General features: G+C 47.5%; 2 protein-coding genes across 2 annotated transcripts in view; both read left to right on the top strand.

Annotated features, from left to right (window-relative positions):
* Nucleotides 1–26348, top strand: part of PLEKHB1 (pleckstrin homology domain containing B1) — a 569304-nt gene that overhangs the window by 448974 nt on the left and 93982 nt on the right. The gene's annotated exons all lie outside the window — the stretch shown is intronic.
* On the top strand, nucleotides 1941–6431 carry LOC147693628 (uncharacterized). Its single transcript, XM_086933575.1, has 3 exons — nucleotides 1941–2415; nucleotides 2887–3028; nucleotides 5516–6431. The coding sequence occupies exons 1-3, from the start codon at nucleotides 1941–1943 to the stop codon at nucleotides 6273–6275; spliced, it is 1377 nt and encodes a 458-aa protein (XP_086789701.1). The 3' UTR covers nucleotides 6276–6431.

Raw genomic sequence — 26348 nt, 5'->3', positions numbered from 1 at the left:
CTCCTAGTGACGCCACTGCCGTCATCTCAACAGCCATCATCAGGAACCTCAATATGAAAGAAGGGTTTGGATTCATGAGGTATTCGATGGCGCCTGCTCGTGTGTACATCTGTATAAGAATGTTCTTGATAAGGATCACTTCCGGTTTTCGCCGTGGGTCTTCAGACTGAGCAGCATACTCGCCTGCCCTGTACAGATCTCTTGGTGGAGTACTCACTCTGGATAAAGTCTCACACGTTTGTATGTTTCAATTCCTCGGCTTATTGTTCTGAGTGACACTCCACCATTCACTATTACGTGTCCATTCATCGCTTTTGACCAAACCCTGGGAATTTACTCATTCCTGTATCGGCTGGGACGGAAGTACAATGGCAGGAGAGATCAATCTACTATCAGTTAGGTTTGTACCCTGATGAAACATGTGTTGGCTGGGCAATCAATCTCCATTAAATACAGAGAACACAAGATACTTGGAGAGTTCTGTCTATGTATTACTTGTTTGAATGTTTACATTGGTGATTTGCCTTATATTCCTTCAAGTTAGAGATGCAGAACTAGCTCTGCAATTCACAACAACATGTGCACAGGCATCTGGTATAATCACCAAGAACCTGTATGTCATTCTAATCATCTGATATTTATCAAAACACAATGGTTGTTCTCTGTCAAGTCTTTGCTTGTTTTAGTCTGGGTATCAGCTGCTCATTGCAAATGTCATAGCATAACATGACTGGTGAATGAAGGGACAGCTGACGAGTCCAAACGAAACATAATGAGCGAGATGGCAGATAAAAAGTGAGGGGGAGGACTCAGGGTTGGATAGGACAACTAAGGTTTAAGAAGTACAAAAGAATGTAGGCATTGACCGCTGAAGAGTAAAGAGGAAGAATGAATGAGGAAGGAAATCATGAGTGTGGCCAGTGGATTCTATGTAAAATGATGACTGAGGAAAAAGGAAGCTTTTTGTTTAGGTTCAGATGTCAAGGGGCATCTTTCAAACATTTCATCGATTCACCTTTCAATGTCCCCATATTAGGAAATGGTTTATTTATAAGGAAACACTGTAGTTTTCTCTATGCTGTTAATTTCTCTTCTTCTGAGCACATTAGAGTGCATTGCTAATTTGTATTATTTCACACAAATAACTGAAATAGATTGCTTCCACACTATTTCCCTCCTGACCCAAGGAATGGACCAAGGGAGAGTGGCAAATCTCCATATGACAGACCCGCTTGTTTGCCACTTACAAAAGTTCATTGTCTGCTACAATCGTCACTTGGTGAACCATCGAACAAGAGGGAGGGAGCAATTTAACTTGAGACATTTTAATACTCCCCTCTAGGATCCCATCCTCAAACCTGATGCCAGCAGGTTTATAGGATCCCTTTAGTACTTAAGCAACTCATTGTTCCTTCACTAGACTAGAGACAACTCAATCTTAACCTTCTATAATGCAGCCTCGCTCTGTGCAAATTTATTTTCACTCCCTGTTGCAGACACCCTCTTGTTGTAGCTTCCTTTATTTTGGCTTAGTTTTTGTTTATTGAAACAGTGTTTGGATTTCCTGGAGGTTCAGGCACTGGACACTTTGGGGCAGATTTATGATGAGTGACGCAACTCTCCCGCAACGCAGAGTTGCGTCAAAAGTCTTGCGCGGCCGCTGCGACGACGCAAGTCTATGGAGAAGCGCCAAATTAATGAGTGAACGCAGCGTGTCGCAACTTGGCAATGTGCGTCAGACGACGTGACGTACGTGCCGCAAAACTGCCGCAAGTCAGCCTGACGCAACGTAATGAAAAGTCACGTAAGGTCTTTTGCGACACGCAACGCCATTGCGGCGCCGGCGCAACACTGTAAAGTGCGGGATGCGTGAAAAGGCAGCAGGATAAGTGACGCAAATTGCTCTTGCGAGAGCTGTGGACCACAGAAGACAAACACAAATGGAAGAAGCACATACCAGCAGCCAGGACCCCCGGGAAAATCTTGCAAGTAGAAGCCCAGAGGCACAGGCTGACGCCAAACGGAAAAGGAAGTCAAATTTCAGCCATGAGGAAAATGAAATCCTGGTGGCAGAGGTCACCAAGTACCAGCATCAGCTGTTTATAAATTCAAAGTTGCCCCATGGCAAAAAAGAGGCAATATGGAGGCAAATTGTACTGAAAATAAACAGTGTAGCACAGGCCAAGAGGACTGTCATTGACTGCAAAAAAAGGTGGCATGATTGTAAGCGCCGCACAAAAGAAAAACTTGCGGCAAACCGCAAGGCAGCCTTTCTAACTGGAGGAGGCAGCCCAGCAGACCAGGAGGACCTCGATGAACTAGAGGAGCAAGTGGCAAAAGTCATACCAGAAGAAATAGTGCTAGGAATTGCTGGTCAGGACAGTGCCGCAAGAGAAACGACAGAACACACAACAGGTAAGTACAAATAAGTGTGCATATCCCTGTGACGGGTGATGGTGTCAATTGCATCTATAAATGTTCTCAGTCCCACGATAGTTCAAGTATTATTTTAAACAATGACAATGACTACAATAGTCAGCCACACATATTCATATCTGCATATGTAAATGAGAATTAATTAATGTCATTTCATTGTTATCGTAGCGCTTACTGCGTGACTGCTCATTGGCTGTGTTTTTATTTGCCCATTGCTGCCTGCAATTCATTGTGCCTGATAACATTGTTTGCATAGTGCTTCACTGCAAGACTGGTCTTCATTAATTATTGATCTGTGCACTGCTTGCTTTGCCTACTACTATTTATTTTGTGCCTGATTGTGCTGGTGACACTGTCCATTTAATAGTGATTTTCAGGTTGCCCTACATTCTTGTCCTGTTTCAGTTTTTGCTTGCTGCCATTTAGTTGTATGTTTGTTGTGCCTCCCAGCCCGGCTCTCCAACCCGCTCGCGCATCCCAGCTGCTCCTCGCTTGCCATGCCCCCCTCCACCATCCACTTATGTCACAACAGCCTACGCGCAGGGTACACGCGCAGTGGAAGCGCCCTATGTGTGCTGAAGGTGTGCCAAAGGTAAGCCTGTCTACACCCATCTGCACCTCGACTGTGCCCAGCGCCAGACCCCCTGTCCCCTCTAAAACCCACTCCACCTGCATCACGTATGATGCTGCTATCCTCTCTGCACGGAACTCCGGCCGTCTCCCAGACAGCTACCAAGCCACACCAGGACTCACCCATGGACCCTTCACCTGCCACTCCTGCAAGTTGAACAGCATCAGGACCCACACCAAATCCTCACACTTCAAACTGAGCTCCATAACTGACCACCTGAAGTGTATCATGCTGAACACCTGCTCAGTTCAGACACATGCAACTGAACTTTGGAACCTACTCAACACCACATTGCCAGACATTGCATTTTTTACAGAAACCTGGATGAACGGACATCAGTGCCCAACATGACCATAGCCATCACAAACAGCTACAAAATCATCCAAAAGGACCGCATTAACCAAACAGGAGGAGGCATCTCCATTGTCCATAAGAACACGATCTGCATCACGACCAGTTCTGACAACTCCCTCGCAGCTGCTGAACACCTTCACTTCCAAATGCACATCGACCCCAAGACCACACTCAGAGGCACCCTCATCTACAGACCACCTGGACCCTGCACACAATTCAGCAAAGACATCACAGACTGCATCAGCCCACACGCCCTCTCCTCTAAGGACTACATTGAACTGGGAGTCCTCAACTTCCACCACTCTTCTGGACAACCTTGCAAATGTTGGAGTCAAACAACTTGTTCACACCCCCACCCACTATGCCGGGCACACGCTCAACACAATCTTCTCCTCTAGCAAGCACATCTCCTTCATCCACCCCACAGGACTCCATTGGACTGACCACCGCTGCATTCACTTCAAATACAAAAAGACCACAAACCACAACCACCCACAACCAATCCCCTGCAGAAACAGGAATAAAAGTACCACTGACCACATCGCTTTACCAAAACCCTCCTACCAAATCATTGGACCCAAACCAAGCAGCCATCAACCTCACACAATGGATCAACGAAAGCGGTGATAAATTAGCCTCCTTGAAAAACCATCAAATCAGATAAGGTAGCAAAAAAAGCCCCCTAGTCCAATGATGAGCTCAAGAAATGCAAGAAGATCTGTTGCACCCTTACAAAAACATTTTTTTAAATTAATAACCACTGAGAACCTGGCCACCTTCAAGAATGCCACCCGCAAAGATCACCAACTGATCCAAACCACTAACAAATCATCATCCAAGGATTGACTCAACAACAACGCCCACAACAGCAAGGTACAATTCAACATCGTTAAACAGTCTACAACCCCACTGCCGGTACCAATGACATCACTCCCTCTCAAGACCTCTGCGACTCTCTAGCCTCGTTCTTACACAACAAGATTGCTGACATACATAACAGCTTTGGGAATCAGTCCACCCCACCCACCTGCAAACAAAAACACCCCACCAACAACCTATTCGCCTGGAACACCATCACCACTTAAGGCACCATCCACCTGATGATCTCTATTCACTCAGGATTGCCAACGGACCATTGTCCACACCACATTATCAACTAAGCACACTCCATTATCGCGCACCATCTCCGAGATGTCATCAACTGCTCCCTCAACTCTGCTACCTTCCTGGAAATTTGGAAACATGCGGATCTCAGCACCCTCCTGAAGAAACCCACAGCAGACAACACAGAACTTAAGAGTTACCGCCCCATTCCACTCCTCCCTTTCCCTGCCAAAGTCATTGAGCAAACCGTCAACAGTCAGCTCCTACATTGGGTTTGGGTGTACCTCAATGCCTCACAGCACATTTCAGCAACAACCCTGCACCACACCATCCCATGTTGGATTCAAAATGGCAGACGAGCTTTGCTACCATGAGTATTGAATTAGTGTGTATAAATATTTTTTGGTATGCCATTGTGTTGTATGTGTGTACAATGATATGATATGCACACTGCAATTGCTCATGAAAGATCATGCACTCAGTACTGTAGACCAGATATCTTCCTCTGACTTTGTGTCTGTATGGCCATGGCATTTGTTGCATCAGTGTCAACTGTCGTTTGTTGCGGATTTGGGGCATGGGTAGTTCATTTTCAACAACACCCAATGTCAGTTACCTTGTCATCATTGTAGGTTGACTCATACAATCATTCATAAAATGGTATTGACATAAGAGATTGTGTTTGATAATGGCATACAATATGTTGGAAATGTGTATTGTACTCAGTCATTGCTTGAATGCAATGTAATGAATCATGTGTACAAAGCAGTGTGTCTGTCCGTCTCAATTGCAGACTAATGTAAATCCAGTCTGGACCAAAAATATTCCGACAATATCCCAAACAGTGTGTCCTTTGCTTGTGATAGGTTGGCACACAAAAAACATGACATAAAGAGGGTGTGTGAGACTGTGAGTGAGTACCTGTACCCATGGGCTGCAATGTAGATAATGTGTACAATTATGCATATCAATTCTATGTATTGGAAGTAGACAAACACCCTGTATTCACATTGTGTCGGATGATATGGAAGAAAATCCTCCTAACATTGACACTGACACACATGAGGTGGAAAGAAGCACCATACGGTCCCCCACACCCCCTCCACAGTATGACAACGATGTGGTTGCTGCTGAAGGTGAAACTTTAACACCAACACCACCTGTACCGTCCTCAACAAACATTATTAATGAGTGGCAGAACACACAACGTGAGTTCCAAAGTTCTGCTGTAAGTGTTCAGCGGGAACTCCTCTGTGAGCTACATGTGGCATTGCCAAGTATCGCTACCATCCTGCGATCCATACTACAAAGTATCAATCCAGATTTGGCAAACATTGGCACTGATGAAGCCACTTCCACACAAACACCAGGATTATCACAATCTCTGGGAAACATTTCCAAGATCATGAGTGAGAGGCATGTTCAAATGCCACCACAAAATGCAAACAGGGACATAGCCCAGCACCTGCAAGATATTGTGAACCAAATGAGAGACATGCAGCAACGTCAAGACCTCTTCCTGTCATCCATGACAGCTTTTCATGCAGACTTGCTGACGGTCATCAAAAACCAGCAAATGATGCTGAATGAACAAAGGGATAATGTAACCTCGAGGGAACATGCGTACCCTCAAACATCCTCTGCCATTGCTGGTGGTAGCAGTAGCACAACATGCCCTGCAGTTACTCAACAAAGTGAAGACTCTGAGGATGAATTTTCCATAAAAATACAAAGGAAGAGAGGACTGTAAATTACTATTGCACACAGGTGTCCCTGGACAACACACTAAACATTTCACAGAGGAGAACAATGTCTGACATTACACACCTGTCTCAAAAAAAGTGTCACACATCAATGTTTATGCATGAAACACTCAACCAATACACATTCTGAAATTAAGAATGTATAAATCACAATCTCATCCCTCAAATAAAATGTTGTTGGATAAACACAGTCAAACTTGTCAACAAGTTCTTCATGACCACCTGTCTGTCCATAACACTGTTCAATTGTGTCAAGTGTGTAACATGTAATGATTGTACTGTGTACATTTTCTGATGAGAAAAGTAGACACATGTGGAAGAGAAATAGAAAAATGTGCAAAAGGTCTTACACTGTGATAATAATCTTGTAATGTAAAAGTTTATGGTGACATAATTTTGAAAAAAATTAAGTTTTTTACAAATGTACAGCTGGGTATTGCAAACACTCCTTTGCAAAAACATCAATTGGCCCATATAGAAGTGCATGTTGCATTAATGTGCTCTACCCTGTGGTAATGCTACAATATTGGTCGTGTGCCTGTGTAGGCACCATAGTCGCATTAGTCATGGTAGCCTGAGTAATACATGGAATAAGAGTACAACATTAATGTTCACCATCACCACACAAGAAGTGTCACAACTGGCTGTGCACCCAAAGCAAACATGCTGTACACTGAAGCACAACCTCTTACACAATGAGATGTGTAGTATGCAAACGTGATCAATGTGCCACTCTCTGTAACCCCTAGTGTGCTGCACCATGCAGATGGAATAGCAGGATGAAGATCTAATTGTAAAGCTTGCTATCTGTGTAATGCCTGGGTTTAGTGGAGTCAACACACACAGTAACTCACATGTAATCATACATTCTCAAATACAATATTGCAATGATAATGCTGGACTGACAAGGGCAGCATTGATTGAGGGATGTATGTTGCAAGTGGTCTCAGTTGATATCTGTGCTGTGTTCCACACATACATCAAATACGCTACACTACCAATGTTAAACTACGCTGGCATAGTGGACATAGCACTGGAATGGTCCAATTGTTTCTTACCTGCCACAACCTTTCATTTAATGCATACACTCTTCAACCTCCATGTTTCACTTACATAAACTGGTTGTGTTACATGGTGCAATTCTCACAACAACAACATTTTCATCACATTAGAAAACATTACCTGCAATGTGTGTCATGTGATGGATGAAAGTATAGTAATACACACTTGTAAGGTTCACTCTGAAATCACTGTGTGCAGGATGCACATTAGCTTAGGATAGAATCTTGCAGGTGGTGCAGGGTGGCTCACCGCCAACTGCACCAGGTCAATGCTACTAAGTCTACATAATTTGATCTTGTTTGATGTCCTAGCCCCTACACTGCTGTTAATCTATTGTTAGGCCACGGATCTGTGAGTATTGCAAGCCTCTGATAGAGAGGCGGTGATCGGCCCCCTACTTAAGCTGGGGATGGCCTCTGAGGACAACTCACTAGATTGCAGAAAGTCCATGCTCATGATGTATTTACAATGATTGACCTGGATACTGCCCACTTGACTCCTCTTGCATATTGTGCCTTACATTCATCAAGATCAGGCATGATTTCTTTACACCCGTTACACTGCTGGCAATGTATGGCAATTGTTATGAATTCTGGGAGAGACCTATGATGAGGAGAGGATGCCAGTGATCCACTTAGTGGATGTATCAAAAGCCTTTAGTGGTCTCATCTATTCTGAATAATGAGGGCCTTAGAACTTGGGGAGTGTCATCTGAGATGCAAAGACAGGTTGTATTCATTGGCAAGCACAAGGGTGGGGGTTGGGCGGGGGTCTCCTTGTGATATCCAGTGGGGCAGGGTACTCGTCAGGGTTGTTCCTTGTCCACGCTGTTGTTTCCTATTGACATTTAACCGTTGTCACCATGCATATAATATCACTGTATGCTGAGGATCTGTAGATGTATATGATGGATGCCGAGTATGCCTTGGAAGGGGTGCGTTAGTTGCAATGTAGCTGATCTCCACCCCACTGCACAATAGTGAATGACTACAGGGTAAGTGTTGGACATTCCTCTATCACTTTGGCTGAGCGGTGTGAGGAGGTGGCAGACATGACCTCACAATCTCCCTTCAAATTTGAAGAGCAGACCTAAGTGATGTCCCCATATACCTTGGCTCAATGAACTTGTTGCCCTGGTGAGTGATAGCGGTGACAACATTCCTGGCAATTGTGCCCTGAGGCACCGTATGTATTCTGGGGGACATGGTCAACACTGGCCAGGCGTTAGAGTCTGTATTTAAAATGAGGGGAGAGACCTGAAAAACATTGTTAGAGGCCACCTGCTGGAAGTTCTAATGTATGCACAAAGCTGCCTGACATATTGGACAAGATTTGACATCACAGGGATTGCCAGCACATGTACTCACAGATGCAGCTTAAACATAGCAAGATCATAATAATGACATGCACTCAAACATGAAACTTCATCCATTCAATGTGTCAACTTACTCACACTTATAACACAGTAAATGCAGTACGTAAAAGAAGAGATCACAAAGTATGCAAGTAGAAAATTTAAATTACATTTACTTCACAAACACACTAGTAAAAATATGTACATTACTAAAAAATTACATAAAGTCAAAAAAAAACTAACACTATCTATACTATCTAAACTTAACCTAACCTAACTTATCTTAACCTATCTAACTTACATAACTATGCCCTAACTTACTTAGCCTAAAATTACCTAGGTTGACGCAGGACAAGTAAACATCAGCCCCCACCCCCTTAACACATAAATGTACAATAGACATACACATACTTATCCTAAACATAAACTACACACTAATCTAATCAAACCACAAATATATATATATATTTTTTTAAATTTTTTAAAAAACACATATAACACATCTAAGAAAACCCGCCCACCCAAATAGAAAATGTAAAACTCAGCAACTACGTAATGAAAATGAAGATATAGAAAAAGGAAACCTAACTAACTACCTATTCTAACTATCTAAACCTATATAAAATATTTAAAACAAATATGCTTTAACATTGTAGTGTGAACAAAAAGTCAGTGTCCACACATTGTCCACATACTAATTAAATCATTGAAATTATTTGTTCCAATGTCTGTTGAACCCTGTCAAGTTTTGTGTCCAATGCTGAAATTTTGGCCTCCAAAGTATCAATTTTCCTCTCCATGCCTGCTAACATCGTAGCATCAACACTTGCTGCCGTGCCTGCAGTGGATGTGGATGCTTGTGGGGCAGCAGCACCACCTGCATTAGTTGAAACAACATGTGATTGTCCGTGATTTCCACTTTGGTGTGTAGGTGACTTGATAACCCAGGTCTTAGCCAACTTTCGCTTATGATATTGCCGACCCGACCACCGAAATCCCTTTGCAACAGCAAGTATGTGTCCATAGCGAGCTTTCCTGATGCGGAAAGCCCGCTCCTCCTATGCATTCATGTTATCTGTATGAAAAAAGGGAGCATGTGTAAGGCAAGCAGTACATGATGGACATCAGCATGACCTAAGTTGTACAATCAAAAGAGTGAATGGAAAGTGTCATGAAAATATGACCAACACTTGTGTGATGACACACTGCAAAATTGCCATCTAGCATATGCATCCAAAGTCACATGACCACGGGCCACTAGGTGGTGCCCAAGTCGAATGACTGCCATGAAATGACACACCAGCATCTGGCCACATACATACTGTCAAGTATAACAGATGTGCTTGTCTGCTCATGCGGGGCCTTGGTATCCCACGCTGGTTTATGTTGAACTATCTTGTCTTACGTTTTTATATTGCAAAAGATACTTGTGAGGGTATCATAGCGCCATGCATCCTTGAGGTGAAGGAATGCAAGTTGAGAGGATGGGAGAGATCACATTGGGTGAGGCATGGATACATTGTAATGGAAGAGCACGCAGTCTTAAGTCCAAGGTATATGTGGGACAATATAAAGCAGGATACACAGGAGGTGCACGTTGTTAAGGGTAAAATCTCCATGTGGGATATAATTGTAAGCGTATGAAAGGCAAAGCAGATAGGTATGTGTACACACTGTCTCATCTCATTTGGATTCATATAGTGGGCGCTGATACACATAGTGGCCAGTTACAGGTTTGGGAAGCAGAGGCACAGGCTTTCTTTGAACACCGTGTACGAGGAGCAGGTGCACTCTCTTGGTAGGGATATAATGGATGTGGAAGTCCGGTGCGCTGTAAATGAAGTGGGCCTGAACAAACCCCCTGGGGGCTGATGGTCTCACCATCAAGTTTGACTAGGGTAATGTCAACATTCTTGCACCTCAGATGCCATTGATGTTTATGGAGGCTGGCCAACTGGGGATGCTGCTGTCTACGACTAGGTTACCTATTACTATCCCTTTCCTCATACAGTGTGAAGTCCAAAGTGAGTTTTGTGGGTACTGTCCCCTAACCATGCTGACCATGGATGATGTGATGACAAATCTCATCCTGTCTGCACGAGTATTCCCACACCTGTTACACTTGGTACACCCTGATCAGGCTGGTTTCATCCCTACCAGCAATATGGCCGTTAGTCTATGGAAGTTGATATAAATGTTGAACACAGACCATGTGGTGGACTATTGTGCAGAGGACCTCAATTGGATATAGCTAAATCATTTGATTGCTCAGAGTGGCCCTACTTGTTTGCTGTTAGGAGGGTTTTTGGGCTGGGAGAGGTAAGTGTCCACTGGATTGTAAATTTGTATTTGTCAGGCATCCCCACAGTAAAGGTGTGAATAATCATGTCCTCCTAATACCCAGTAGGGCAAGAGGGTTGCCTGCTCTCCCCTCAGTTATTTGCTCTGGCTGTCGAAACATGAGCAACTTGTGCTCAATTGTGTAGGGTGGTTTGTGGCCTGAGGCTCTCTGATCACACGCACTTTGTCTCATAGAATGCGGATGACCTTTTGTTCTTTCCAGTGGACGATGGGGAGGCATTGGAGGGGGTGTGTGCTCTCAAAAACAGGTTTTGAGACATCTCTCTTACTGGGGGACACATGTTTACCATACCCAGGAAGAACAAAGTGATGTGAATATTGTATGAGTTATGAGAGTGCTTTGGAGTAGCATGCAATTCTGGTCAACGTTGCCACGGTTGTAGGTGGGCCGAGCGGCATTGGTGACGATGGTGGCACTTTCCTGTCTGTTGAACTAGTACCATACATTGCTGGTGTGCATAGAATTCTGTTATATGTTGACTGTTATTCTTACGGAAACTGGACGTGGAAGGTTGGCGTTGGAGACCCAGATGCAGCACAGGGCAGAGGGGGTAATCGCTGTCCTAGATTTTTGTTTGTACTTATTGTCAATTCCATTGAAGGGGCTCACCCACGCAGTGGCGCAGGACTTTATGCAAGCTGAATCTAAAATTGAACCAGAGGCGGGACGCCAGGTCTCATCCTTAGTGATATTTATCACACAAGATAAGGATGGATTCATTGACTGAGTAAAAATTGACTCCAACACTTTGTTGTAAAAGGTACCATGGCAAGATGGGAGTGCAATGCCCTCATGCCCCAGAGGTACCATTGCCCATGTGTACGCCACTTCCACATGTGGGAGATTGGTTGGCCCTTGCTACATGGATGGAGCTTGGCCTGTAGGGAGTGGTAGACCGGAATAGCAAGGGAGTTCTCCTGTAAATGGACAAACTGCAGGATACATTTGGGCTGTCACAGGCTCATTACTTAATCCATACGCCCTTGGTTACTGCGATTCAGAGTGATGGTGGGACGGGCCTGTTTCAACCACCAGTGAATGCTGCATGGCAATATCTAAAGATTGGTGTGTGTACGATCAAGGCAGTAACCTGTTCATATAGGCAAATAATTTTGGTTGCAGAATGTGTGCCCTATGCACATGTTGTGGGATTGAATTTATTTGGTTCACTTACTGTGAGGACATTTTCACAATTTATAAGCATATAACGGAACACAAAAATAATCTGGATACGGGAACATGTCTGTAACATTTCTTTACCCACACTAGCACAACAAAATTGACACGCAAATTCCTGGACTAGGGGTTGGTGTGGGCCAAATGATAAATAACTTTCCTTCAGCAGATCCTGGTGTGGCCCAGTGTCATTTCACGGAGGGATGCTGTGCTTACATGGGCGAGGAGTGACAGTGTGATTTTGATGCAGCATGCAAAAAGTATCACACATTGAAAAGGCACTACATGCACTGTGGGCATGTTAAGTTTTGCTCAAATCACTGAGGGCCTGATTTATGATGCCGTTGCGCCGTAATTGCGTCATTTTATTTTACACAACAGCGGCACAAACAATGTGCCCTATTCACAACGTGACACATCTAGGAGATGCGTCACTTTGTAAAGCCCAGCGCCATAAGGAGGCGTTCCTGTGCAGGGGGGGAGGGGGGGGGGGGGGTTCCTGCACAGGAAAGCCTCTTGAAAGTGTCTGATTGAAATATATGAGATTTCACTCAGTCTCTTTTTGGCCAATGCTGCCTCAAAACCCTGCGCCTGCTTGAAGCAGGCGTAGGTCTTGATGCAGCATTGTGTAGATGGGCCACCCCCAAGCCTTGCTGGAGCTGCATTGCGCTTGCGACGCAACTCCAGGAATGCGCCAACTTAGTGGCACAGATGCGTCACACATCTGTGCCGTTTGTGGCCCATGGTGCACCGCTATGTTAAAGCGGCGCACCATGGGTGGCGGAGCTGTGGCGCACTATGGCGCACATTAACTGGCGCATCCCTGGGGATGCAACAGTGAACATAAATCTCCCCCTTACTGATTTGTTGTTCTACGTGTCTTGTAAAACAGTGATTGTGAACAAACGTAGAAAGCCATGTGCTTCCACAGTACACCCGATTTTGTTCTTACACACACTGCAACCCTGGTACCTCAGCCTGTAATAATTATTCACACAACACATTCACTAAACACGCGTAGTGAGCACTGTGTTCAGCATGCCTTACTCTACAGATGTACGTGTAAAAAATTTGCATTTTCATGTTGCATTCTGCTCCCTCAGTGTCAAAAAGAAACAGGCATTGACTGTTACTTTGTTCCTAGGGTAATGGGCTGTCTGACACTTATGTGACTTTCATTTTGTCCATGCATGATTCAACATCTGTCACAAACACTCACAAAATGTTACATTTACTTTGAGGGTGTCAGCAAAGATTTGATACAAGTGGATGCATTGAGCATGCCATAGTTGGGCACATACACAGTGCAGCTTGCTTCCACACACATTACTTCAATCTGTAGGAATTAATACATTTACTCACTGGTTGCATCGGGGTCCTCAAAGCGGTCGATCTCCCCCTGCGTGTATGGCGGCGGACCACCTACAAAACATGTGCAAATATGTAGATTAATGCATGGCATTATAAATTTAAAATATTGTAGCGTGCAGATTGTACGGTAACATATGCATGTCATTTCTAGTCTATTACTACCCTTTCATTTGTCCATACAAAATGTAGCTAGAAAATGTACATGGACACTGGTAATGCATGCTGACCTCCACATGAGTGTACATTGTTTGACCATGTTTTACAACTCACCCCCCCTGTAAACAGCTCCCGTTCTGATGCAAATACCCCTGTGGTCCAGCCCACTTGGCCCCATTCCCCATCACCAGCATCCCGCCTCCCAGCAGCTTTGCCTTCCCAGCTAACATTGTAATGGCATTAGGTGGGTGGCCGAAGGCGCGCATAAGGCAAGCCCCTATGCACATGTCTGGAGGGTGGCCAGCATCAGATACCATGGACCACGCAAACGCCACAAGAGCAGACTCCACAGCGACACAAGCAGCCTCCACGTACTCATGCAGGCCAAAAGCACTACACTTTGAAGGACACCCTGAAACGGTCCCACAGACCTTGCTTGGCCCACACATGCAGGTTCACCTGTGAGTGGACCACCAAATGTCAAAGGACTGAACACACACACCTCCACAGCATACTCCACTACACCTGCTCTGCTACATTACACGCTGGTCTGCACTTGGATCTGCAAGATACCTCTGCCTCAGATGTGGCCTTCAAGACTGACACCTGGTGGAACAACTCCTTGCCCAACAACATTCCAATAGCCATCCCGGACGTATAGAAGATCACCTGCATGGATTGTCCCAATGGAAACCGAAGTGGAATAGGTATCGTAAACAATTACACCATCACGTTTGTTAGCCATATAGACAACACCCTCCACACAGGCAAACAAATGCACTTGCAGATCCACAACAACAACAACCTCACCCTCTGAGGGACACTAATTGACACACCCCCTGGTTCCCTGGCTTAATGTATTAACTCCATTGCCACCTTGCAAGCAGCCATGCACTTGCCTTCATGGAATACATCATCCTTGTGGACTTGAACTTCCACCTTTACAAGAATTATGACGCCTACCCTGCCACCCTGATACACAACCTACCGAAACTTGGCCTCAGACAACTCCTCACAACACCCATCCACACCCCCATCCACACGCTGGACTACATCTTCTCCACAGGCACTACCTATACTCTTGACCACATCTGCTACCTGGGTGAATGTTTCCACAATACAATGCAGTTCAGGATGACCAGAATACATATTGCCTACTTGACTGTTAAAATGTACATGCATTCCTGTTTGTGATGTATATTTTATAACATTATACTGTATTGAAATTTGTGAAAGGCAATACATATAATACAATCAGATCATTTAATAAATATAACTAAACATCATTGCATTTGTTCATCCATGGTGTGCTGCATTGAAAATCATAGGCACCAATGATGGGTGATCAGCCGCACTACATACGTGGGGAATCAATAATGAAGGCCTTTTGCCAGTGGTGCATCACTTTTTACCCTTTTCAATGTAAGGCAACAGTGTTGCAAGGTGTGCATGGAAGAGGCCTGTGGTACATCCCTGCTGATATGCAGGGATGCCCCAAAATATGTAAGTGCGCCCCTTAATGTCTGTGATAAGTCACAATCCTGTGTGAAATGACAGGAGGCCTGAGGGTTTGACTTCAGCATTACGTCATCCAAGTATCATTTTGAACCCAACTCCACAATTGCTCCACCATGACATCCCAGTATTTCACACACATTGTTGAAAAATGTTGCGCCGGGATGCAGCTTACAAAGTGAAAGACAAATGGGGTGGACCAGGGAGGGAAATGAGTGTTGGATGTGTGATGATGCATCCCTGCATATTTCAAAATATGCACCACATCACAGTTATCAACATACAATGGCATTGGTTGTCTTTTACTAGCCCACTGCACCACAAGTACGTCAGACTTTTGAACGTAGTGGTGGCGCAGAGTGGTCCTACATATTTAGAAGGAGAGGGAAACCCACCCTGCGTGACTTCACCTCTCCTTCAAAATACAGACCCTTCACACGCAGCACTGTGCGTGGAAGGGGTGTTCCATGGATGTTGCTGTGGATGTTCACAGGCAACACCTATGGAGGGAGACACATTTACAATTTTTAAGAAAATGTTTAAGCTGGAGTTGCGTAGGAATGCTACGCCACACTAGAGGTGGGGTAGCGAGGCACATTGAGAAATGCTTCCATTTCTCCATGTGTGCTCCACTTTTAATGCCTGCTGCATTTCAAAGCACTCATTGAAAGTGGAAAAAGTGAAATCATTTTTTTTGTGCTGCATCTTGGCCCTCACTGTACTTACCATTTCCTCCCCATGGCGCAGGCATCCTTGCATCATAGTGCAAGGGTGCCTGCGCCAGTGCATGGCTACAGTTAGTGCATGAGCGCAGGGGGATGCACAGACACACAACATATGATTCTCAATATGTTGCATCTCTGTGGTTTCTGAAGTAACGCAGCACGGCGCAGGAATAACATTTGCTTTACCTTGTTGAAAATTTGAAACAAACTTTGCTTAACATTGAAACCTTTTACAGATCTGTACATTAGTGAGAATGACAACATGAGTAAAAATAGAAATGTACTCACCGGTTGGGCCTCCCACATCCACTCCCAGATGATCCAGTACATCACCCTCACAGCTGACGGTGTCCTGCCACCGGTGCTTTATCTGATGTACTGTACGCTGTATGGAGTACAATTGTTCAAGGTGTTGTTGAACAAGCTGCCATCTGCCTCTCCGCTCCACTGTGGGGTAGCCATGGCTCACACGGCCACCCATGCTCACCATCTTTGGGAGATAATGTTGGACCAACCATAACAGCCCCCCAAACTCACTGTCAGTGAGGTTCTTAGACCTGCCTGACATAGTGTGCTATGAAAATGTTTAAAAATATAAAAGATTGTCAGAGACCAAAGGAAACTTAACATAAAACTGAGTTCTAAAAACTAAAAACCCCACCCCTATTAAAATCCTAAATACCCCTATTGACACACACCCCTTGACACAAAATACAAATAGACAGACAAGACTAACAAGAGACAGACGTAATAAGTAGCAAAGACACAATAAACTCACAACAAGATACAGGGAAACACAACTCTCAGTCTCAATCTCTCAAAACACCTCCAACACCAAGCACACACCCAAAAAGACTAACAGAAAGTGAAAGAAAAATCAACTTCCTGGTTTGGAAGAATCTAGAATAATGACATCACTTCCTGCCGGAGTTGCGTCACGTTTTTATGATTTGCAACACGCATTTGACGATGCGTTATTATTTCTATAGCTAGGTAAAGTATTCCAGCACATGCGTCACGTTTTCATATTTTGAGTGTTGCATCGTACGTTAACATGCATTTACAATCAGGAATGCGGCACATTTGTCATAGTGCGATGCATTTTGTCGAGATGCTACACGTTTTTGGTGATTTGCTATACTTTGATGGTAGATGCTACACTTTTACTGTAGCTTGCTATTATTTTCATTTGTGTTGAGGCTACACATTTGTTTAATTGAGACAATTTAGGTAACGATGCGACACTTATCTTGATTTTGAGTGACTCTTCTACAAATTGAGTGAATATTGAATTTTAGAGACTCTTGCCAAGTTAGAGGGACTCTTTAGACAATGTTGACTATACATCAGTGCTTGTGTGTGTAGATGTCACAATTTAATGGAGTGGTCACTTTGATGCAGAATGAGGTCGGACAGTGCAGGCTTCTGTATATAGGCGTTTTATGCTACCTTGCTGTAGATTGACATGAGACGCGCCAGTCCAGTGACCATTTTGACCATACGTTGCTCCAGCGCTTCCCTGAAAGCCTTCATTAAGACCCCAAGAAGGTCCAGGCTGGCATCTTGTGTACTATTTTAATATAGGCGGTACATAGTCCATGCTGGAGGAGTGCCCGAGATAGTCCGACCCTGTGTATTGGACGTCTGCATTGGCACAATATTCTTGACCGTAGTCTGGATCCTGCCCATACCCTGGTGTGCAGGGCAGCGATTGTACTGTTGCAGTGGCCCTCACTCTTCTCCGGGGTCAGGATATGCTTTTGACTCCTGCTGTAGTTGTGCAGATTATGGATGCGGCCCTATCAGGGTTGCTTGTGAAAATGACCAAGCAGGAGTTTGCTGCTTGTCACGGTCACATTTGCACCGAGCAACATACTACCCGGTGACCCTTATGGATATGCTACTGTACTGTTGCTGTTAGGCTGGTATTGAGGTAGTTCCCTCTAAGTGCTCCTATGTCCATTATTTGCCTCAGCCAAGGGGCCCTCCAGTATGCGTAAGGTGTTCAGAAAGCAAGTGCAAAGCCTGTTGTGCCTTAGTGCGCCCCATGCATTAGGTCGTGCACTTACATCATGGTCTCCGATTTTATGTAGTATGCAGGACCCACCTCGTAGACGCTAGCAACACTATGCCACGTTTTGTTTCCTTGGATGCACTGCAGGCTACTGCTTCCTTTCTTCTTCTACTTCGACGTTGGCCACATGGGTAAATGTTAGAGGGCAGCAGCAATATGGGGCCCGCCACATTGGTCCAATTAATAACATATGTGTCCATAGCCTATCAAACACTGGGTTGTTGGGCAGGATTCAGGAGCTACACCCACCGCAGGGCTCCCAATCAGGGTTAGTGTGCAGAGCCCACTGCAGGCTGGTCTCAAAATCTGCATTCAGCAGGTCAGGCATGCATTCTCCGTGCCCCAATTTTAAAGGCGCCTACCCCAGGGGACCTCAGAATATTGGCTCCGATGGCCCTGGGGGTTCAAGTTCTAGTTAAAGTTCTGGAATTTATATACCACACTACTCACCCAGAGGGTCTCAAGGCGTTTGGGGAGGGGGTTGATTATTTATCGAATAACCAGAATTAAAGTTCTTTCCTGAAGGAGTTGTGGTTCTGTCTAAGGCGGAGGTGAGTGGGGAGTGAGTTGCAGGTCTTGGCTGCAAAGTCGGAAAAGGATCTCCCTCCCATGGTGGATCTTTGGATACGTGGAACTGCGGCGAGGCCTTGATTGGAGGATCTTAGTTGTTGGGTGGGTGTGTCGAAGGATAGTTGAGTGTTGAGGCATTCAGGCCCTAGTTAGTAGAGGGCCTTGTGTGCGTGGGTGAGGAGACGCTATGTTATTCTCTTGTTGACGGGAAGCCAGTGGAGATCTTTCTGGTGGGTGGAAATGTGATCTTGGCGAGGAATGTCCAAAATGAGTTGCGCTGATGCGTTTTGCATGTGTTGGAGTTGTTTATGTAATTTGGCTGCAATTCCGGCGTATAGGCTGTTTCCATAGTCTACTCGGCTCGTAACCAGTCCGTGGGTGACAGTCTTTCTTGTGTCGGCGGGGATCCAGTGGAAGATCTTTTTGAGCATACGAAGTACGTTGAAGCAGGAGGATGAGACGGCGTTGACTTGTTTGGTCATCGAGAGTGAGGAGTCTAGGATGGGTCCAAGGTTACGTGCGTGTTCTGTGGGTATGGGTGCTGAGCCCAGGTCTGAAGGCCACCATGAGTCGTCCCAGGCAGAGGGGGATGATCCTAGGATGAGCACTTCCGTTTTATCTGAGTTATGTTTTAGGCGGATGTTTGTAATCCATACGGCTACTTCTTTCATGCCTTCGTGAAGATTGGTTTTGGGGGTGTTGGGGTCTTTGGTGAGGGAAAGGATCAGCTGGGTGTCGTCAGCGTAGGAGATGATGTTAAGGTTGTGTTGACAAGCGATGGAAGCGAGTGGACTCATGTAAACGTTGAAGAGGGTGGGACTGAGTGATGATCCTTGTGGTACACCGCAGATGACTTTGGTGGCCTCTGATTTGAATCGGGGAAGTGGGACTCTCTGAGTTCTCCCAGCTAGGAACGAGATGATCCAGTCCAAGGCTTTTACTTTTATGCCGATGTTGGTGAGGCGTTGTATGAGGGTGCTGTGACAGACAGTGTCGAAGGCGGCGGAAAGGTCGAGAAGAATGTGGGCCACTGTTTCTCCGTTGTCCAGTAGTGTTCCGATGTCGTCTGTTGCTGCGATGAGGGCGGTGTTGGTGCTGTATTTGGCTCGAAAGCCGGATTGTGAGGGGTTGAGGGAGTAGTTGGATTCGAGGAAGGTGGCAAGTTGGCTATTGACCGCTTTCTCGATGACTTTGGCCGGGAATGGGAGGAGGAATATGGGGCGGTAGTTTTTCTGTTCAGAGGGGTCTGCTGTGGGTTTCTTCAGGAGGGCGCAGACTTCGCCATGTTTCCAGCTATCTGGGAAGGTAGCAGAGTTGAAGGAGCAGTTGATGACAACACGGAGATGGTGTGCGATGATGGAGTCTGCTTTGTGGAAGATGTGTTGGGGACATGGGTCGGTTGGTGCGCTGGAGTGGATGGAATTCATTAAGCGGATGGTGTCTTCAGTGGTGATTGGGATCCAGGCGCTGAGGTTGTTAGAGGTTGATTTAGGATCTGAGGGGGGTGGAGATGATTGTTAGTTGGATCTGTTTTCGAAGCTGTCATGTATGTTGGCAATTTTGTTGTAGAAGAAGGAGGATAACGAATTGCAGAGGTTTTGGGAGGGAGTTATGTTGTTTGAGGCTGCGGTGGGGTTGGGGAATTGTTGGACGATGTTGAATAGTTCCTTGCTGTTGTGGGCGTTGTAGTCGAGTCGGTCCTTGAATGCTGATTTCTTGGTGGAGCTAATCAGCTGGTGGTGTTTGCGTGTGGCTGCCTTGAAGGTGGTAATGTTGTCTGTGGTTGGGTTTTTTCCCCCTGTTTTCTTGCGAGTACGGCATAGCTTCTTGGATTGTTCAAGGTCATCGTTGAACCAGAGGCCTTTTGGCTGTCTTGTTTGGTGTGATGGATTTTCAGGGTTGCTAATTCGTCAGCACTGTGACTGATCCATTGTTTGAATTTGATGGCAGCTTGGTTTGTGTCCGATGAGAGGGCGGGTGGATTTTTGTTGAGCGATGTGAGGAGTTGGTCGGTGGTGATTTTGTTACATTATCTTTGGGGAATAGGTAGTGGGGGGTTTTGGGTCGAGGTGCTTTTGTAGCTGAAGTGGACACAACTGTGGTCCGTACAATGGAGAGCTGTGGTGCAATCGAAGAAGATGTGTTTGCTGGAGGTAAAAAATTGGGTCAAGCGTATGTCCGGCTACATGGGTGGGGGTGTCAACAAGTTGTTTGAGGCCGAGATTGGCCAGGTTGTCAAGAAGGGTGGTGGTGTTGCTGTCGTTTTTATTTTCCAGGTGGAAGTTTGCGGTCTCCCAGTAGGATGTAGTTCTCGGAGGCGAGGGCATGTGGGCTGATGAAGTCAGTGATGTATTCGCTGAATAGTTTACGGGTTCCTGGAGGCCTGTAGATGAGGGTGCCTCTGAGTGTGGTCCTAGGGTCGGTGTGGATCTGGAAGTGGAGTTGTTCGGCATTTGTAAGGTTATTGTCGGAGATGGTCGTGATTTTGATGGTGTTCTTATGGACGATGGCGATGCCTCCTCCAGTTTGAATGTAGCGGTCTTTTTGGTTGATCTTGTAGTTGTCCGGGATGGCTATGGCAATGTTGGGTGTTGATGATGCGTTCATCCATGTTTCAGTGAGGAAGGCGACGTCCGTTGATGTAGTGTCGAGTAGATCCCTGAGTTAGGTGGTGTGTCTGTGGACCAAGCGGGTGTTCAGTAGGATGCACTTCAGGTGGTTTGAGTCGGAGCTGAGTTTGGTGTTAGTGGAAGTGGTCTGTGTCTTGATGCTGGTAAATTTGCAGGAGTGGCAGGTGAAGGGTCCATGGGATGAGTCCTGGGACAGCAACGCAGCATAGAGGTGTGCATCCAGGGTTAAGGGCTAGGAGGGTGGCGGCGTCATACTTAATGCTGGGGTGGAGCGCTTTGCGGGGGCCAGGGGGTGTGGCGCTGGGCGCGGTCCAGGCGCGGATGGGCGTAGACGGGCTTAACTTTTGCGCGCCTTCCGCGCGCATGAGGCGCGTCCGCTGCGCAGGGAGGCATCTGTCATATATGGATGGTGGAGGGGGCGGGGGCGAGGGAGGGGCAGCTGGGAGGACTTAGCGGGGCGGGGAGGCTGTCCACGAGGAGGCACAACTAACAAAATGGCTACAAAAACAAACGTCAGCTCTGGCTGTCAGCGCTCCTCCACCTCTTTCACCACCCCAGGTTCCTCCCGGCCGCCCAGCTGCCAATCAGAGCCGCACTGCGTGGCTGCATCACAAGTGCCTGCAATCGGCTGGCCTCATCATCTCTGGCTTACTCCACCACTCACGGCTGCAGCTTTTGCTCATGTAGCAGGCTGCACAGGCGCAAGTAAGCGTGTCCGTTCAACAGCAGCTTACAAGATCCGTACATGGTGGTCAGGAGGTTTCGCAGTCTTCCGTTGCACGCACTTCCGGAAGTTAAACCTGCCTACTGCCTCCCGTCGCGACCCCGGAGCTGCAGCCAGCGGGAGCGGAACATGAGCGGGCGGTCCCCGAACCAGCGAAACACCGGGGGAGAGATGAAGGGCTGCTCCCCCCCGCCGAGGTGGCGAAGGTACGGAGGCCCAGGGTTAGAGGGCGCTGAGCAGCCTGCTGTGGGGCAGAAGCCGCTGGGGGCCGCACTGGGGACTGCCCCCCACTAGAGAGATTGAGAGGCGAGGTGATCAGCCCCCCTGGAAGGCTTGGCGCCATTTCCCTACGGAACGCGCTGGATGAGGCGCTGTGGCAGGCCATAGCGGAGTTGCCTGAGTCAGCGTTTACAGGAGGTGAGGTGCCCACCTGGTTGGAGTACAGTGAAGCGACTGGTCGGTTGAGAGGCCCCCGGGTACCGCCGTTTCCTCCTCATTCTGCTTCTTGACTGAACTTATGTTTGGCACCTGGGCCAACCGCGACTGGGGGCAGAGGCACGCACCCTGAGGTCTTTGGCTGATAGTTCCCCTCAGGCCACGCGACGCTGAGGAGTGGGCGTTGGCGGGGTTGTCTTTTCCCGTTGCTTTCCACGATCGAGCTGACTGGGGTTACGGTGGAGTACCTGTGAGTTGCGACCCCGTATCTACTAGCAGCATAGACGTCCCCGGGGACCCCGCACCTACTAGGACACAGCCGGTGATCGCTGAGAGAGACAATGGGCAAGGGGGATCGAACCCAGAGCAAGCTCCCCTTCTCTCAGAAGAGGCTGCTCCAGCAGAGCCCGGCCACGGACGACGGTCCAACAACTCGGACGGAGGAGGCCCGGAGTGCTGACTCGGACATTAAAAACATGCTGCTCTCTATGGAACAGGGGATACAGACCAGCATCTCTGCCCTGGGGTCCAAGATAGACGCCATGTCATATAGGATGGATCGGATGGCGGAACGGCTAGATAAGCACGCAGAGAGACACGACATGGCGGAAAGAAGGATGACGGAGGTGGAGGAGGCGCAAACGGACCTGGACACGGCACAGAAGAAGATGGAGAGGATGATGCAGGTCCTGAGCGATAAGACTGAGGATTTGGAGGCGCGCTCTCGACGCTGCAATCTACGCATCAATGGCCTTCCGGAGAGCACAGCCACTGGTCCTATGGAACGATTTGTGGAGCAGCTACTCACGAAACTACTGGGGGACGGAGTGTTTTCGGCCATGTTCACAGTTGAAAGGGCGCACAGGTCGTTAGCTCCAAGAACGCAGCCGGGTGCGCCGCCGCGCCCAATAATAGCAAAACTCCTCAATTACAGGGATAGAGACACTGCGCTCCCCCTGGCGAGATCCAAACAGCAGCTGCAATACGAAGGGTCCGCCATCTCGCTATACCCGGATTTCACGGCGAAGGTGCAGGAGGAGCGGAAACAATTTATCCCTCACAAGAAGCACTTACGAGAAATGGGCCTGGACTATGCCTTACCGGACGACTAGATGATCAGGACCGATCACTGTCTTTGATGGACTGCCTTGCATGTTTCTGGCATGGATATCCCGAGACAGTGGTATGCTGCGTATTCCCTGGAAGGGAGTCAAGAAGTTCCTTGCCTTACGAGACTGTGGCAGATTGTACAGATAAGTGATATTGCGGGGGTATATGGAGTTGGGGGGTACGCCCGGGTGGCGATGTGCTACACATTTGGTCCGGATATATGAGGGGACCTGCTGCAGGAGACTATGTGAATGACCCTCGATGGTTATAGGCCTGGACCTGGGGACATTGGCAGGATGTGGCCCTGGGCGCGATAGGGTAGATCAAGGTGTGTAACAGACAATCTTGATATGTACGACTGCTGCGTTACTCCTGGTGGCTGTGCATGGCGGGAGCAGAGGGGGGGGCCACACAAGAGTTCTGAGAGCTAGGCAGAGACTATGTCACTTGGCTACCTGCTTCCCCGCGCGTTAAGCACACTGTTGTGGTGGTTGAACCTAGTTGGGGTTGGTCTGTTGGGGTGTGGGGTGGGTGAGCTACTGTCAGGCCAGGTTGGGGTGGGTCTGCTGTGGGTGGGGGGTGAGATTGTTTTGAGGTGGTGGGGGAGATGGAGTTTGTTGCTATGGTGGCTACTGATTTTGGAAGTAATGGGTGGGGTGGGAGAGGGACGGGACTGTTCACAAAATGTTCGCTATATCACTCTAATGACTCGAGAAATGTTGGTGGCATTGCTGAAATGTACCGTTGTATTGTACTATGTCGGTTCCGATGGCAGACCCTCAGGTAGCGGCCCCGGCTAATCCTGCTGAGACCTTACGAGTGTTAACCTGGAATGTTAGGGGTCTCAACGATCACAGGAAATTGAGGAAGGTACTTCACTATCTGCAGAGACACCGTGTGGACTTAGCTTTAATTCAAGAAACGCACTTACCACTCACGAGCAAGATACTACAACACAGGGGCCTCTTAGGTAATTCTGCAGCGGCAGGCTACACTACACATTCTAGGGGCGTATTGACATGGGTGAACCCGCGCTCTAAGCTGGTCCAGCGGCCGCTCCAAGCTGACCCCGAGGGCCGTTACCTCATATCGAGGTGCGAGTGTAAGGGACACGATCTGATTGTGGTCAATGTGTATGGCCCGAACTATGACTCCCCAGACTTCTATACCCGGTTGGCCCTTACTTGCAGAACATATACCTCGGCACACATGCTCTGGGGGGGGGACTTTAACCTAGTGCTAGACCCCAGGCTGGACAGATCGTCTGGCCCTGTGAGGAAGCCGGCGGCCGCCGCGGTCGCTCTTGCGGCTGAGCTGCTGACTCTTGATCTGGTTGACGTGTGGAGAAGCCGAAATGCGGGCAGGGGTGGGTACACACACTACTCTTCCTTCTATGACATCCACACCAGGATTGATTATTGGTTGGCCTCTCATTCCATCACCAGTCAAATTGTGGCGTGCTCCGTACTCGCGCAAACACTGTCTGATCACTCGCCGATACTTTTGGTCTTGGAGACACCGAATCGCAGGATCCCCCCGTTTACCTGGCGCTTCCCGCCCTATGCTTTGCTAGATGACACTTTCAGGGGGGAAATGGCGGAGGAAATTGACCTCTTTTTTGAGAAGAATCTGGGTTCCGTAGAAAAAATCCACACAATCTGGGAGGCATTCAAGGTCTTCATTCGCGGTACGGCTATGGCCAAACACTCTAGCGTTTTAAAGGCCATTCGACAGCGACTCCAGTTCCTGGAGTCCCCGTTGGCGGTCCTGGAGGCGCAACTCTTGACGGACTCTGACCCCGCGGTGGCTGACAGGTTACGGTCTCTGGTCTCGGAGTTCAATAAGGAGGCGGATAGGGAAGTCTGTTTCATTGGGAAGTACGCCTCGGCCAGGACTTATGGGGAAGGCGAACGCCCCAGCTCGCTCTTAGCCAGAATATTGCGTGATGAGAAACGTTCCCCCAGACTGGCGGAACTTGACACCCGGGGGGGGCACACAGTGTCGACGTACGAGGAGATTCTCTCTACCTTCCGTGATTATTACTCGGCTTTATACACTTCCAAGACAGCTGACCTGGAAGCGGATATGGACGACTACCTAGAGCATATACAGCTGCAATTTCTGGCGCAATCGGACAGGGAATTTCTCATGTCGCCCATACAAGCGGACGAGCTTTCGGAGGCCTTGGCGACCATGCGCGCCCACAGCGCTCCCGGGGTAGACGGTCTAACAGTGGGGTTTTACAAAGCCTTTAAGGACAAACTCATTCCACACTTACTGTCCTTATTTGACGAGATATGCGAGGAGGGCAGCATGCCCTGCACAATGAGGGAAGCTCTATTGGTTACCATCTTAAAGCCAGGTAAACCCCCGAACGTCTGCAGCTCCTACAGGCCAATATCCCTCTTAAACGTGGACGCTAAACTTTATGCCAAGGTCTTGGCCACCCGGCTGTCACTCATTGCGCCGGAAGTTGTAGCCCCGGAACAGTCCGGCTTTGTGCCGGGACGAAACTTGTCCTATAATATACGAACAGTACTGGGTACATTGCAGCATGTGCGTCAGGATGCGAAAGCGGTAGCCGTTTTCCTGGACATGGAAAAGGCGTTCGACTCCGTCGAATGGCCGTTCATGCTTAGGGTCTTACGTTGTATGGGGCTGGGAGAGCAGTTCTTGCAGATGATAGGCGCGCTGTATTGGAAACCGACGGCTAGGGTGCGACTGGGGGATCGGGTCTCGGACCCCTTCCCGATCAGCAGAGGAACGAGACAGGGCTGCCCCTTGTCCCCCCTGCTG

This window comes from Lissotriton vulgaris, chromosome 8 (genome assembly GCF_964263255.1).
Source record: "Lissotriton vulgaris chromosome 8, aLisVul1.2, whole genome shotgun sequence".
Taxonomy (NCBI): domain Eukaryota; kingdom Metazoa; phylum Chordata; class Amphibia; order Caudata; family Salamandridae; genus Lissotriton; species Lissotriton vulgaris.
This window is presented reverse-complemented; position numbering and strand designations above follow the sequence as displayed.